We start from the raw sequence: 16,951 nt of genomic DNA, 5'->3' as shown, positions 1-16,951 counted from the left end.
TAAGATTTATAGGCTGCTAAAAAGCACACATATTATAATAGTGTGAATGGACAGAGAACACATGTTCGTGAATAAGAAACCTTAATATGGCCCATATTGATTAAGATACATCATCTGCCTTTTTTGAATATTGATGAGACAACCATAAAATTCACACAGGAATGCCAAGAGATTAGGAATAGCTAAAATAATCTTAATGGAGAAGAACAAAGTGAGAGAAGACCTCACTTTCCAACATAAAAATTACCTAGAAAATTAAAATCAAGACTGCCTGGGATTGAGATCAGCATAGAAACCGATACAGATCAGTATGATTTAATTATAATAACAAAGATAGACCATTTCACTCACAGTTGAATGATTTTTTAAAATAGTGACACGAAAATTTAAGGAAGAGTGTAATTAGTAATTAATAAATGGACATCTAGATATGTCTGAGCAAAAGAATAAAGTTGGATTCTAATGCTATACCAAAAACCTTGAACTCAAAAATTGTTCACATAACTAAATATAAACTCTAAGCTATAAAGCACTTCCGATATTAGGATATGTTTTAGAACAAATTAGTCATCAAGAACAGCACGTTGGCAATGGGACACACCTTCAGCACTGACTGCTGAACGCACAGACCAGACTGACCCTCTGCGGAAGGAATAATTCCTGTGCGACGTACTGGAGGTGCAGGATGGACTCACAGACAGCCGTCGGGATGTCAGATTGGCGACTTCTTCTACTGGCAAACAGAACAGGGAATGTAAATTTTGGTTTTATGACCCAAATTGATCATCACCACAGAGTAAAGTTTATATTAAGTACTGCTACTTGCCGACCATCATGCTTAAGCAATTTACTTAGAAAACAAAACAAAGACCTGCTAGAGAAACTAAAATTTCTTTCTAAGATATCCCACAAAACCAGAAAAGAAAATCAAGGAATTTAGAATGGTTCATGAATCCAGTTTTGGTAATCAGCAGAAAGCTATCTACACTTGTTGAAGGTTAAAAGTAATGAGTGGACTATCTCATTTTAAGTAAGAGTCAGTGCACTTGCTGTCATGTGCATTGTGGATTCAGCTTTCCTGACCACAACCAATGCTTGCTTTGTTACCAGACTGATTTGTTCAAGGTTACTACCACTCTCTAGACACAGGACAATTCTAAACGTTAGAAAACAGCGTCTCTTCTCCTTCTAGGGGTGAGATAGGGGACAGCACATCACACAGTATAATCTTTGTTTCTCTGGAAGTAAGTCCTTCCCCCTGTGGCATAGTCCCCCATGAAGTCTATGTCAGCCATGAAGGCACCTTCTTCCTCAGGCTCTGAGTTGGGTGTGCAGGTGGGCTCATAGCAAGCCTCTTGGGTGATGGGGATGGCGGTGATGAGGCTCGCTTCACGACCAAGGCGTTTCTTCTCTTCCTCCTGCTGCAAGTTCTTTAAGATGTGCTCTGCCCTCTGATGGGAGCGGGACACTGCCCGGGCAGAGAAGGATTTCTGTGGAGACACAAAAGAAAGTGTATGGTCAAGCTTCTTGTAGGCTCATAGGCACAAAGAGTGGCCCTAAAATCACTTAAAGGCAGGGGTTTTCCCTCAGAAAATATTAGGCCACCCATGACCTAATTAATGAATATATATATTAAAATTTTTATTAAATTTCTACAGTTGATGACATTTTCCCCCTATGCTTTAATATAAGTCCTCAAGAACATCTGTAACTTCTGGAAACAATTCTATTTTATACATTTAGGTGATATCAATTCACTGTTTCAACAAGAAGAACAACTTTTGTTAAACAGGCTTTAAGTGAAGTGTGTTTATCATAAAATGTTAATAAAATAGAAAGACAGAACATGCAAGGGTAAAAAGAAAGAGATATGACTCTCAAATAAGTTATATGATTTACCTCATTTTTGTCAACCAACAATTTCGCCTAAGGTAAAGAGCATTTATCAATAAGTACAGCACCACACTGGGAGTGCTTTGTAGGAGAGTGTTATTGGATGGAAAGTAGGACATTAGAAAGTGTTACCCAGGGTGAATGTAGAATATGAAGTAAAAAAAAAATATTAAAACCAATCTACCATTCCACAGACAGAAAATAAAGAGACAGAACAGAAGACTCATCCCATGCAGTGTATACACCATTTATGCCTTCCTTCCTTAATCATGATGCTTATGATGAGATAGATGCTGAGAGCTGTAGGGACTGGGTCAGTGGTCAAAGCAAGGTCAGTGACCACTACAGACTCTCCTCATCAACTTGAAGCATAACAGCAATGTCATATCTCTCTGTTGCCCTATAGTCATATATGGTCCTAGAGACATCTGGAGATCTTGGCTTCATTTATAGAAGCCCCATTATATAGGATATTAACATGAGACTAATGATTTACCATGATGGAAGACCCAACAGTAGTTGAGGGCATGGGATCACACTGTGAGTTATGAGAGCCAGGTAGCTGGCCTATTATCACACATAATGTAGGAATTAGGAAAGGAGAGAATGAATCCTGAATATAAAATCCAGAAACAGTTTCTTATCCATTGTTGGGAAAGAGTTACTTGTATCTAAGGAGTCTCTTCACTGATGGGAGAAGAGTCAAAGACATTTATATTGGTGGACCAGATACTTGAGCTGCTGCACATGTAAGGGAAGAAACAGTTGTATCTTCCTTGTTACCACTGGGCCACCAGGCATGGGTATACCATATTTGGGGGAGTGTAAGTAAAATATAACATTGGGAGGGGGAAAAGGGCTTGTACTGGCTGGTTTTGTGTGTCAACTTGACACAGGCTGGAGTTATCACAGAGAAAGGACCTTCAGTTGAGGAAATGCCTCCATGAGATCCAGCTGTAAGGCATTTGCTCAATTAGTGCTCAAGAGTGCGAGGGCCCCTTGTGGGTGGTACCATCCCTGGGCTGGTAGTCTTGGTTTCTATAAGAGAGCAGGCTGAGCAAGCCAGGGTAAGCAAGCCAGTAAGGAACATCCCTTCCATGGCCTCTGCATCAGCTCCTGCTTCCTGACCTGCTTGAGTTCCAGTCCTGACTTCCTTTGGTGATGAACAGCAATGTGGAAGTGTAAGCTGAATAAATCCTTTCCTCCCCAACTTGCTTCTTGGTCTTGATGTTTGTGCAAGAATAGAAACCCTGACGAAGACAGGGTTCAAACAAGCTACCTAACGAAGAACACTATCATTACAAATGTCTAGAAAAATCTATGCATAGTCTTCAGAGATGGTCTATTTAATTTCATATGTTCAACTAACATTTTCAATGACCCGTGAATTAAAATACAAATTATTTTGCCATTCAGAGTAACTAAATTAGAGTAATGTGAACTGAAGTCCCCGTTCCCAAGTCCTCCCACCCCCAAATCTTACTATTATTGAAGATTTTTCATACTGACTGACTAGAGTTTCTTGATTGTGGAAAGTAGGAATGTTGTAGACTGAAAGCCAAGATTATCTTGGACTTATTTTGGTCCTCTCTCTTAATAGCTGTTAACTACCAGCACCTGCAACTGACCTAATACCCTTTGTAACAAGGAAACCTCCAGGATGTCTTGATAAACCACTGAGCCCTCCCAGTCCCAAAGCTGAAGATGTTAGATGCTAGCCCCATAAGAAGAGAGCCACACATCTCTCTTCTATAAATTTCCTATCTAATCTTCTTACCACCTTAGCAGTGTATTTAGGAAATGCAATGATTAATGGTTTTCTTTTGTCCTGAGACTAGAGAGGTTCATGAAACTTCTTCCAAGGTTTCCTTCAGGGTCACATAAATCTATATTTCTAAGCCATGCCACTAATATTTGGTTTAGAATTAGCTATCTCTTATTCCTTGGAGCAAGAGATAAGTTGCAGAAAACATATTTTTTTATATTAAGTATAATGTATAACCTTTTTGGAGGCTGTTTAGGAGATGTATGGAACACATTTAACATATACATACCAATTGTGTAAATTCCATGGGAATTTGTTCATGGAAATAATGATAAGTTTGCACTGAAATGTCTTCTCTTTCTGTTTTTGTTTCATTTTTGAGTAAAAAAAAATCCCATTATTCTTAATTTAGAGGTGTGTTATTCAATAGATGATAATGGTGTAGTTTTGATGAATCATCTATTTCAAAAGGCACATATTATTTTTTCCTGTAAATAAAGTGCTGTATCTGAGCTATGTTATATGTAGCAGAGATACGTACAAGCACTGTAACACCCAAGGTCTTGAGTAATGGTAGCAATGGTGATGGTGGTGATTATAAGTAAGAAGCAGAAGCTGCTGCCTTCATTTCTTACTTCTGCTGGACCCATGTATTTAACCACTGGGCAGCTCACACATTGTAGTTAATACAGCAAATGTCAGCAAAAGTGTTCCCTTTGCCAGGGAACAAATGCCTGTTTGTCTGACATTTTGACAGTAAAACAAAATGTAGCTTTATAGAAGCTAGTGACTATGGGTCACCATGGCTTTCTGTGTTATTACATTCTCATGACAAGAATGGCCAAATGGTCTCACGCATCCCATCCAAGGTGAAGGTAGGGGGAACAAAGGGCCTGTTACTCACAGACTGGTCTTCGTTAATGGGGTCCTGGACACTCCCGCTGCACTGAGGGACCCACGGAGGGTCAAACATTGGGACAGATGGCATTCCAAGTACTGGTGAGGGCAGGGTAAAGTTTATGCTGGGAGGCGGGATCTGTTAGTAGATACAGAAGAGTGAGGTGAGTAGGATGGAGTAGGAGCTGGAGTGAGCCCAAGGTAGCATTAAGACAGTCTGCTTTAGTAGGTGTCAGGGCCTGAGTGGTTTCCTAGAGGAGGAAGAAATATCAGAGGAAAAGGCAGGGTTCTAAGACTTCTCTGTTACAGGACATAGGACAATCCTCTTTGGGCCTCAGTTAGCTCATCAGTAAAATGATGTGTTTTAACAAAAGGATCCTGAGTTATGCTGATCACTCTACTTTACTCTAGACATTTGTAGGTGTGTGGTCAACCAGATGCCTGGATGTTTACAACCCAAACGTAGTTGGTGACCCCTGAGGATGGCTAGACGATATTCAAGGCTGCTACTGGCTTGATTTTCTTGTTCTATCTTCTAGTATATTTCAATTTGTTTAGCTAAATATAATTTACTTATATAGAAGTTAAGTTTACTGATATAATCAGAGGGAAAAAGAATTCATTGGCTGTTCACTGTGGGGTTGTGTTTTATGGATTTAAACAAGCCTTGGGTTGATTGTGCTGATGTAATTCCCATGTAGATAGCATCTCTCACCTTAAAAATCTGCTGTGCTCCCTCCTCCATCCTAGGCCAGACCTGATAGCGAAACCTCCAGAGAGTGTGAAACTTGAGGACAGCATTCAGTCTCTGTACAGTCTCTGCATGATGGAACTCGGACATCAACATGTCTGACACAGCATCAGGGACCTTCACAGCACACAACAGGAACATGGCGGCTGAAAACAGCCAAGAATTAATTCATCAGCTGCACATCTTAAGGTGTTGTGTTGTTTCAGGGATTGTGGGAATACGGATGTTCTATCTCCTTTCAACCACTCTGGAGGTGAAGGAGGTTGGCCACCAGTAGTGCCCAAAGCTAATGATAGTTCAGACAATAGACACTAAATAGCAAATGATGTTGACTGTGACATCTATTAGCTAGTGCCAAAACAGAAACAACATGACATTTCAGAATACATGTTCTAAGAAAAGCTTCCTTTGGCTCATGACAGAGTCAGAGAAAGCAACCAAAAAAGTTAACCAGTGAAATGTGCTGTTTAGGAAATGGCTAGACTCTTCACTAGTGATCAGAGAATGGAACAGAAAGACAGTCATTAAATCAACCTCAGCTCCATCAGATATATGAAAAGCAACGTCCATGATGTAGGTTCTCTTTAGAACGTCTATTCTTCCCAGAGATCGAGAAGCAAAAGCAGTTTCATGAGTCAAAAGACTTAAAATCTTAAATTTTGGAAAAAATCTAAATATTGAGATAAATCTGGGTGGGGGTTAAGTTATAGGGTTTGTGAATAATGAGAAATGAAATACCTGCAAAGCTCACTGGCAGGCAGGAAGATATAATCTACACTATCTCCTTCTTCCCTAGAGACACAGACCGTGCTCTGTTGTGCCAACAGACTTGAGGTCCTGGCTCTAGCACTTCATTGCTGTGTGATCTTGGACAAGCCTCTTAACCATGTAGTTTCCATTTCATCCCTGGAAAATGTCTGGGGAGGATGATAAGGAGTACAAAATAATCCCTGACTCCACATTGCTTTTCTAGTAAGATAAAATGATGCACAGGAAAGCGTTCTGTGTCTGCTTGTGAGTCTGAGCCCCTCCGGGGCTGCTTGAGCATCTTTCTAGCCTAGAAAGAGCTTTGTGAAGTGGGAAGTGCACTGCACGCCTGAAGTGCATTTATTTTCCTCTAGCAATGTGATATAAAGCAAGGCTATCTACTGTGAGCATTCTTAAGGTTTGGGTTTGATTTTATGGTTCTCTGACTCTGAGTGGGACAAATGTTCACAAGTTCCTTCAACTCTCTCTTGAGTTTGCTCATTTATAATAGGAGCTACTTATGCTAGGCATAAGGGCACATACCCATAATTTTAAAATGATGTGGAGGTTGAAGGTCAGTCTGACCTTTACAGTGAGATCCTGTCTCAAAAACAATAGCAATTGATAAAACTGCCACCAAACCAAAAACCAATGCAATTTTATTAATAAAATGTGATATAATAAATAAAATATCCAATGAAAATTTGACATAACTCTACAATAAATGTTACTTACTGTGACCATTAGCTTTCGACAAACCTTTTTAGCCTACTGGCTATATAAAATTCATTCTTCATTCTTAAATGTATTTCACCCTGACTCAAAATTTAAACATCACATCCATATTTTACATTGTTGAAGAGTTCTACTTTATTCTCCCCACCAAAATGGTTTTCTTGTAACAGTCATAAGCTGTCAGCAAACTCAACAGTGTGCATGTGGTGTGTGTGTGTGTGTGTTATGTAAGTATGTATATTATTGTTTTATTTTTAAACAGCAATTCTTTTGTCTTAGCACCCTCATAAAAATATCTGAGAATTATTCTCCTTTGCTTTTATGGCTCCATAACTTGAAAGTTCTGTTTTTCTCACCAATATTTTTAGGGGAAGGGTAAGGAGTTCTGTTCAATATATTTCTCTAAGGCCTTTGAAGGTAGAGACGGCTAGTGCTTCTAGGCCTTTTCTATACTCCTTCCTTCTTATAGACCTGTCTCTTCAAGAGATCCCGGGCAGCCACAGTTTCAGCTGGTACATGCATCAGCATACCTGTGTCTTATGAGTACTATAAATGTCACCAGTTACTGTTCACCTAGACTCCATAACTACTTTAATTTCTTTATTTACAGGCTAGAGATGAATCTAGAACCTTGTACACACTAAGCAAGTGCTTAGCCAGTGAATCATCCTTAAGCCTTGAGGTTTCTTTTTGTCAGGGTATCACATATCTCAGGCTAGAATGGAGCACAATTATCTACCCCAAAGTGGCCTCAAACCCAGGATCCTCCTGCCTCCACCTCCTGGATATTGGAACTATATATATATACATTACCACCAAAGTCAGGAGTTCCCAAGACAACTGATAGCATATTAAACTGGTCAACAGTTTTATATAACTTGTTGGCTTAACGAGCAGTTGTCTCCAGTTATATTGATAAGTCCATACCTGCGGTAACATAGTCTAATATCAACCTGAGTCCCACTCAGTTGTCTAATGCTATAAGCGAGTATTGCTCCTTTGTAAATTGTAAAACTCATAGCCTCAAGTTTTCTAAGCACACCAAATGTATTTTCACATTCATGTCATCTTGCCTAGACTATTACCTCTAGGATAGCTATGTGTGTATACATTTTATTTATTTGCTTGTTTTTCAAGTCAGGGTCTCATACAGCCCTGGCAAACCTTGAACTCACTATGTAGCCAGGGATGACTTTGAATTTCTATTCCCCTTGACTTCCCATTCAGAGTGGAGGTGGGACAAGCATCTTGCCTGGCTTTATGTGGTACTGAGGACCCAACACAGGGATTTGTGCATATTAGTCAAGCATCCTACCAGCTGAAGTACACCAACCCCAAAGTATTCTGTTATAGTCTTACAGCAATAATTCCCTGAAAGAGATCTGATGATCTTGTATAAACACACAGTACAGTTTGAAGGAAGCTCTGAAAACATTCCTCAGATACACATGTCTATTTACAGGTCTAGAAACTTCCATCATCCTGACATACAATTGAAGGTGCCTTTTTCTCTGTTTCAACACTGTAGTTACAACTGGCCACAGGCGCCAGGTCCCAGGGAGAGTTTCTTTACCTGCTGCCCCAGCCATGTGCTCATCCATACTGAGCAGCAGTTCCCAGGCAGCCGGCTGGATGTCTCCATACATCTCCTCTGTCAGAATCGGGGCAGCCTTGATGAGCAGAGACAAGGGAGCAGGTGACAAGCTCATCACCTGGGGAGAGATGCAAATCATCTTTCAACATCTTCTAAGACAACAGTTACCTCTTGAAACTCAAGAACCACCTCACTTTTTTGATTCCCCTGGGCGACCTTAAAATATTTCTTAAAATGGGAGTGGATTTAGGCATCATGGCAGGTAGACCTTATACTTTATTAGTTGACACAAGTCAGAAAGAAATACTGATCTTGTAACATTTTCATCACAAAAACAATTTTAAAATTACTCAAAAAATTAACCATGGAGTATAATTTTCTCTGCTGAAAAGAAAACAGTCCACAATCATGGACTGGTCCTCAAAGTTCTGGTAAAATTTTTAAAGTTTTTTTTTTTCTTTCGTTTTCTCTATGTTAGCAGATTTCCACTGAAAACCACATGGGGTCTGTAACTTGCAAAGGATTCCATTTATAAATTTAATTTCTGAAGGCAGCATGAGCTTGGATGACATTTCCCTTTGAAATAATATGATTATACATTGTGGCTATGGCCCCAGATCCACTCACAAAGTTCTACTTAATTCATTATTTCTGATAATTTGGGTTATATATGAAGGTGACGAATAAGTCATCACTATAAACATTCTAGGAAAACATGAAAAGCCCTTCCTCCCCAGAAGGAAATGGGATGACCTCAAGCTTAGTTGGCAGGAACAGTAGAAGAGTGTGCCAATATCTGGATAAGTAGGCCAGGGTACTATTTTATTTAATCCATACAATAATCTTTTGAGATAGGTATATTTCTGTAATCTTCTTTTCATAGATGAGACAACAAAGAAGGCAAATGAAAGTTCTTGTCCAAGTCTCAGAGTCAGAGAAGCAGACTCAGCTTGTGAATCTAGATAGTCTAATTTAAGGTAGCCATTACATGCCAGTGGGAAATTAGCTTCACTGGAGACAGCAGAGTGGGTGAGATACAGTCCGCCCAAACTTGTCGGCCTCATTCTGTGGCAAATGGCTGCCCAGCAAGAAGGATTTTTCTCCCCTCGAACACCAGTTAAGGGGGTGGGCATTCACGGTGACACAGTGCCAGCTTCCATTTTTGTCTCACCAGCACTCATGAGCAGGGTGTACAGGGGCTCTTTCCTGTCAGTGCCCCATGCGTAGTTCTGAACGGGGAGCTAATACCTGAAGCCTGATGTACTTCAGCATTCCGGAGTCCTTTTTCCCTTCCAGGTTGACATCCGAAACTCTCTTCTTCAGGGAAGGTGTCCTCAGGCATGACTTATCTGAGCACTAAGAGAAGGTTAAGTGTGTATTGAAAGTACTGTTACAAAGCCACAGGGCTTTATGTCCCTCCCCCATCTCTCTATGGTACTATTCTCTCATTGAAGGTATAATTTTAAGGTTTTTTTGTTTTTTGTTTTTTTAAGACAGGCTCAAAGTTTCTGCAAATCATTGGGTTTGTTGAGAAAAGAGGGATTAGATATGATTACTAAGAAGTGTCTCCTTTACCTTTAAAGAAACAAGAACCCAGAGGTGGACTGATCTGACCAAGTTGCAAAGCTTAGTTCTCGAACATGGGAGCAATAAAGATTTCTGATTTTCAGTTAAGGTTTGATTATGTTGTGTCAAGTCGTTAAAACAAAGCAAATTTAAATAAATGTTAATGCAGATCCAACACACTCTATTCCAAGGTACACGCTGAGGCATGAGGTCAGGGAAGACCTCAAAGGAAGTATTTCAAATGTTAACATAGAAAGGGACAAACAGGGCTGTGGGGGAGGGGTAACTCGAGAGTACCCATCATATCAACATAAATTATACAGGTAAAGTGGCTTCTTGGAAAAAAAGTATAGAAAACAACAGCTTTCCTGTCAAACTATGCCTTCAACCTGGCTCCAGAACTCGCTGTTTTGTTTACACAAACAAAGATAAGACAATGCCTTCATCTTACTCCCAAGGTAACAAAGCCTGGAAGGGTTGGCACAGTTTGGAGACGAGTTGGTCCTTCCTTATTTATTCATTCCTACTTCTGATTGCTTCCTGTTTTTCTGCATTCCAGCCTGTGCAGGCTCACACAGAACAAAGCTCATTTGTTTCACCAGGGTCATGCCACCGAAATGCTTTCTTCCTCTATGCTAAAGGAAAAACTAAACGTCTTAAGAATTTTTGGCAGAGCTTCACAGTGTAAGATGAAGATATTCTGAAAGAAAAAGCAAATCTACAAGCATCCCCATGACTCAAGAAACTCTCTTGAAACTCTGACCAAAAAAAAAAAAAAAAAAAAAAAAAAAAAAAAAAAAATCCAAGACAATGAATGAATCTGTTCTGGGGCTGGTATGAGACCATCTTTTAAAATGAACTTATATTTAAAAAAGAGGTCAGAGCTCTAGCTATGTTTTTGAAAGAAAAAGAATAAAAACTGTGGAAGCACATGCTTGGCAACATAAAACACTTGGGAATGAGGCTATATAAAAAAATTATATATATATATATATATCCCAATCATGAAAACTTTAAAAATCATTTATAGCAATAGCTTCCCACAATGATGTAGAGGTGTGTCTTCAGACAAGACTTGTGGTATTTAAAAATTCCTTTGTGCTGTGCTTTTTTAACTCAGAAAATAATACACAAGCCTATCAGAGTATCTGTCAAAGACAGAAACTATAAAGAAAGCAGAAAATACCCATATTCCCAATTTAATAAGAGTAATTACTGGGTTCTGTGTAGTCTTCCTCCCTTGATGCATCTTAACACACGATTGTAAATAATCATTTCACTGTGAAATGCTAAGTGTTTTCTGGGGGGGCAGGTGGGCCATGATTTTAGACTTTTACAAGTGTATCCCTTTGTCCTCTGGCTAGCCATTGTATCCTTTATGATTACTTATAAATACTTATTCTCTATTAAATTATAGGACACAACAGTGTCCAGTTCAAGGATAGAAACACTGAGTGCGGATATTAAAGCCAATGTGCTAGAAACCGTAGAGTAGTGTTTTCTTCTGTCCGCCATCTCCCCTGGGAAGAGTACATGCTTGCATGGGGACTGAAGAAGCATAGTGGGTTCCAGGACACCTAGAGTGTGGCTTTCTCATCAGGGCCACATGCTGGTCACAGAATTTGGATGACTTTATTAGAGTCAGGCAGTAGATACCAGAGATGGAAACATGTGTAAGAGAGGCTTGGTGTATTTTGGGAAAGTCCTGAAGTACCTATATGGTGTGATTTTTGACTCAGACAAAACTATGATGAAATGTTTTTTTGGGTTTTTGTTTTTAAAATGAACCTCAAGACAAAAAAAAAAAAATCTACGCATTAAATAGAACGCTGCTTGTTTCCCATGGCATCTAGAAGTGGTTTCTGCAGTTTTGGATCTCACTGGACTACATAAATGGTTAGAGTAAGACATCAAGCAAGAATCTGTAGAGAAATCGGAGCTGAATAAACAAAGACAAAGAACAGAACCCATCTCTATAGAGAACTACAGTTCAGCTGTTTGCTCTGGGATGGACACGAGCATACTGTTGTGCAGCAGAGCAACTATGACCACATGCAGGAGATGACCTGCTGACATTTCCACCAGGAGAGAGAGTAGACCCTCATGAGGTTCTCTACAGACTCTCATGAGGTATCTCAAGATTATATGAGAGGGAATTTTGTTGCTCAGGAGACTTCCTAGTGGTATAGCTGGCTAAGAGTGTATAGCTCAACAGTTCACCAAGCTGGGCTTGAATGGAATCCTTTCTTTGGTGTGCTGGCTCCTTCTCTATACGGAGTGAATAGTTTTTGTTGTTTTCAGGAAAATTTACGTAGCAAGGACTTTATCCACTCCTGATGTGCTTCTACCACAGCACCTGAGTCAAAAGAGACAGCCATAGGGACATAAGATCTCTCAGGGATACCAGGGAAGGCCAACTAGTGCTGTGTGTGTGTGTGCGTGCATGCACATGTATCATATGTATATTAATGTACCTTTCAAAATCAGCCATACTTGATTGCTCTAGATTACATTTGCTATGCAAAACCAGCCTGGACTGACTAAGGAATCCTCACTAATGGGATTTGGCTTAAACAGAGGACCGGACACCAATAAGTTACTCTATTATAGTGAGAAAAGTTAGGTGCTAGAAAGAGTGTTACCACCTTGGAATTTTCAGCCTAAAACATAATATGTGCAAGCAAGAGGAGATGGCTACAGGACAGGTTAGTCAGCAGAGATGATGCAGAGAGAGGTAGAGATGAGTCGCTGCCAGATGGCAGCTTTGGTGATGTATTCCTTGGGGGTTGGCTGTTTCCTTCTCTGTCCCTGGCTTCAGTGAATTTGTCTGAGTGGAATTCTGTTCTTTGTCTTTAATGATTATTGATTGCAGAGAAATAATATTTAACTATTTAAAGTAATGTTGCTACTTGTTCATTGAATAATTCAAGAGTATGTAATGTGTAACCATATGCTAGGGGCTGAGCTAACATCTGCAGTTATGCTGAGAGCACATTCATGGTGATGGCTGCCCTTGCCTCCCCTTTAGGGAGACATCAAAAAGAGCAAACAGAATAATGGATAGTAAATATAAGCAAAAGAGGAGGTACATGCCATGAAACATTCAACATGGAGATAACATGTTCAGAAAAATTGGGAAAGTACTAATCGCTCTGCAGGGCTCTCCTGGCATGGGTTTCTTTATGCTTTAGGAAAGAACAGCACACCAATGGAAGTGTGATTCTTTCCGAAGGGCAACTAGACCCCTTGTGCTTCATACATAGTTGACATGCAAATTATTCATGTTTGTTGTTAAGTAGTTGTGTTTCCCTCTGGCCTAGTGGTTGAGATATAATCTGCTCTTTGACTCAGAATAGCATTGGGAGAGGCTTTGGAAAAAAATTCTGTCGGAAATCAGTCATCCTCTTGCCATTTGCATTGGCTTCATCGTATCTACCCATACTGGTTCCTTTCTCTCTGGTGGGGAATGCATCCCTGACCCCAGTCTTCTGTTTGACTGACAGGAGAAGCTTGTTCCATGTACTTCCGATCACTACAGTAGATCTGAAGCAAACAGCTAAGAAATAACAAGCACTAAGTATAGTCCTAAACACATAGAGCTGAACAAAATACCCAAGACTTCCTTAGCTTTCAGTAGGTATAGAAAAAATTGTAGAATTCTTTGGTATAACCTGGAATTGTAAATTAAAGTAAAAAAGCTTTAATATAAAAACACCATGGTGAACAGTGAAATATTAAACATTGCTACATAATTGAACTACATGTTTGACTACATGTTTGGTCTTATTGTTCATATTCTCAAACTGCTTGTAGCATATATTATTGCCCAATCTAAGCCCAAACCTGGACTGTAAACTCTATAGTAGAAAGATCTTTTCCTCCAGCTTATTTTCAGTTAATAGCTTATCTGCTCTGATAAGTTTGCCAATAGCTGGTGTATAAAGAATGCTTGTTGAGGTGAGCAGGTGATATATAAAAATCTCTTTGTGAAATCATTTGAAGAAAGCATCTGTAGAGGAAGCCATGGCATTCTGTGGAATGGTCATTTTGGCTACACTGTTCATGGGCAGGTGGGTCACTGGAATTTTCCTTGGCAGGAGGAAGGCAGTCATGGTCACCTTCTTCTGCCAGCTCAATGAAAGAGCAGCTTAATGCTTGGAAATGTGATAGGGTGCTATATCCACTCCAGTAGTGACAAGCGCGACAAGGCCCCAAAAACCTGGGCGCTGTCTCGAGGCAAAAAGTTCATGGAAACTTAGTCTCCTGGAACCGTGGCATCCTGTATAAAAAATGTTCCAATGTCCTTGCTTTAGTCAGTAAACAGATCTGTGTGCTTTCCCTTAATATTGCTTTATTACAAGTGCTCCTTAGGATTGATATTTTGATATATAGCTAAGTTAGATTCTAGGCAGTCCTTGATCTAACCTTGGGCATGGATAGCTAAGTCACTGCCCTACACAGGAATTTACCACTATCTAGGAAGAAGGAAGTTTGTGACCTAAAGAGGAACCAGAGTAGATACTTATAACTATAGGTAGCTGAGTTATACCCATACACAAACAAGTATTTACAATGGCCAAGGGGGAAGGTAGACTATACAATAGACTAGAGTAGGAACTATGGCAAGGGCACGAAGCCCTTGCGGCTTCTAAGATTAAGTGGACCTTAGGTGGTGCTGTTTTTGATCCCAGTTGTTAACACTGAGTTTTACCCCAGTTGGTTCCTGCCAGTTCTTCCATATTTGTATTCCTTTGTTTTGTGTAAGAATCCAGTAACCTCTTTGTACCTTGCTGGTGTGTCACCCAACTTCCCTATTTTCTTCTGTATAAAAAGTTTGATGCTCGATTTGACAAATTACATTCAGATCCACACTCCCTTGTGTCTGTCAATCTCCGCCAACTCCTTGCCCACCTGCTCCAGAGACTTGTTCCATGCAGACAAGGGACCCAGAGGGCCTGCGGCAATAGGGTCTAGAAAGACTTTTCTTATTGTGGTTTGGCTCATCTCTAGATGGTTGAGCCATTTATTGCTTATATTGCTTCATAATGTATACTTCTATTTGCTCTCTTTTGCTGCTCTAACAAACTACCCAAGGCTTATGACACCCCAGGTTTGTTAGCTTTACATTTCTGAAGGTCAGACATTTCAAAGGAACTGGAAGGATCCAGTGTGTTTCGAGACTTTCTCTGAGTCTGAAGTTTTCTAGCTTGTTTTGGGCTCATGGTCCCTCCCAGCTGTCTGATGTTGGCATCTGTTCTGCCCCTGACTCCCAGAAGTCCTTTCTTCCTATATGATGGAACATATAACTACACTGACCCAATGTGGACAATCCAGGACATGGCTTTACTATAAACTCCCTAACCACATACAAAGTCTTTCTTGTCATGTGACGTGTTATGTTCACAGGTCCCAGGGAGACGCCATTCTTCCCAAGGTTACTCATCATCTCTCTTACTATCTCTCTGAATTTGTATTTATAAGGCAAAGCCTGGAGAAATGTTTCATGTTTACTCACAAGCACAGACGAAACATCTGCCTGTCTTGCACATATATTCTGTCTTTTCTTAGGGCCTCACAGATCCATTGTTTGCTACATTTGGTTTTGCCTGACATTTTATTTCCAAGGCAGATAAGAACATCACTATAATTCATCTTTTCTCCTGCCCTTGGTATATTACCCGGTGACTGCTCACTCACCTCTTTCTGTTTCTTGCCCCTCAGAGCCACGTTGCTGATGTGGTTGCTCTCACGCAGGGAGTCCACACTGTCCCCATACAGCAATTTAATGGCCCTGACCAGCCGGGCACAGGAGCGGCTGTGGTGCAGGTAGCAGTGTGGATGGCAGTAGTCCACATGTGTACAAATGAAACTTTGTTGATTGCAGAGTAAGATCATGACCTGGAAAAGAAAAAGAACCCACAGATTTAACCAGGCAGTGATGGAGCAGAAGCACAGAAGAGGGAAAGCAGAAAGTCAGAGCTTGAACTCTCACTCAGTGAGTAAACCATTATAACTGGGTAATTCCCATAGGACAATAGGTAGTCTCCACTCACTTGTCCTTTGTTCTCCCTCCATACATAATTGATAAAAGGATCTGTTGGAGACACTTAAACATTGCGTGTGAGATATATGACTTCCAAGTAGTTCCAAGAACCTTATCCTAGCACTTAAACTGTAATATTAGCCAGACAGAGTATTCAGTGCTGAATTCAACTCCAGAGTTCTCTAACTGACCCTGAATACCAGGGTGTACCCCAAAACTACTCCCAATACTATATGGTGCTTGGAAACACTTCTGCACCTTCACTCTGTACAGTCATCTTGTAATGGAACTTGAGCCCCACCACAAAGTCCCATTACCACTCAACCACAGGTTTTCTGGCTCCATCCACACAGTTGCTACTGTGACTTTGAAGCAATTCTAGCTCCCTCTTTGAAAAAAAAATAGTTTTAACTATGTAGTGGCTATTCTTGGTTGTCAACTTGACTATATTTGGAATGAACTACAATCCAGAATTGGAAGGCTCACCAGTGACCCTTATCTGGAGGCTTGGAGATCCTTATCTGGATCTTGGTATGGAGATCTTGAGACATAGTGGCTATGGATTCCAGAAGATTAAATCTCCGAGTTTAAGGAGATTTAATCTGGGCTACACCTTTCATCTGGGATTAAAGGTGTGGTGGAACACACCTTTAATCTGGGCTACACCTTCTGCTGGAGACAATATAAGGACATTGGAAGAAGGGAGTCTAGCTCTTGCTCCTTCGCCTGCTTGCCGTGTGAGACTGAGTAACTGCTAGATCCTTGGACTTCCATTCACAGCTGTGCCTGAACCATTGTTGGGAATTGGGCTGCCGACTGTAAGTCATCAATAAATTCTTTTACTATATAGAGACTATCCATAAGTTCTGTGACTCTAGAGAACCCTGACTAATACAGAATTTGGTACCAGGAGTGGTTCTAGAGTAACAGAAGTACAAGGATGAATCTTTTAAAATACTG

At 40.3% G+C, this 16,951-nt stretch overlaps 1 protein-coding gene across 11 annotated transcripts in view; it reads right to left on the bottom strand.

Annotated features, from left to right (window-relative positions):
• Window positions 1-16,951, bottom strand: part of Unc80 (unc-80 subunit of NALCN channel complex) — a 207,538-nt gene that overhangs the window by 62,089 nt on the left and 128,498 nt on the right. For 9 of the 11 annotated variants that reach the window (XM_029478005.2, XM_029478013.2, XM_029478018.2 and 6 more), the window contains 7 exons: window positions 15,646-15,846; window positions 9,631-9,738; window positions 8,362-8,500; window positions 5,271-5,452; window positions 4,563-4,694; window positions 1,304-1,490; window positions 602-733 (listed from right to left, as the gene is read on the bottom strand). In XM_029478005.2, the coding sequence (XP_029333865.1) occupies window positions 602-733; window positions 1,304-1,490; window positions 4,563-4,694; window positions 5,271-5,452; window positions 8,362-8,500; window positions 9,631-9,738; window positions 15,646-15,846 (1,081 nt within the window). The remainder of the gene's footprint in view (window positions 1-601; window positions 734-1,303; window positions 1,491-4,562; window positions 4,695-5,270; window positions 5,453-8,361; window positions 8,501-9,630; window positions 9,739-15,645; window positions 15,847-16,951) is intronic. The other 2 variants (XM_029478006.2, XM_021162282.3) reach the window with 1 other exon arrangement.

The sequence above is a fragment of the Mus caroli genome, unplaced genomic scaffold (genome assembly GCF_978045245.1).
Source record: "Mus caroli unplaced genomic scaffold, Mus_caroli_1 scaffold_1, whole genome shotgun sequence".
Lineage (NCBI taxonomy): Eukaryota > Metazoa > Chordata > Mammalia > Rodentia > Muridae > Mus > Mus caroli.
Note: the sequence above shows the minus strand (reverse complement) of the source record. Positions and strands in the feature narration are given on the sequence as shown.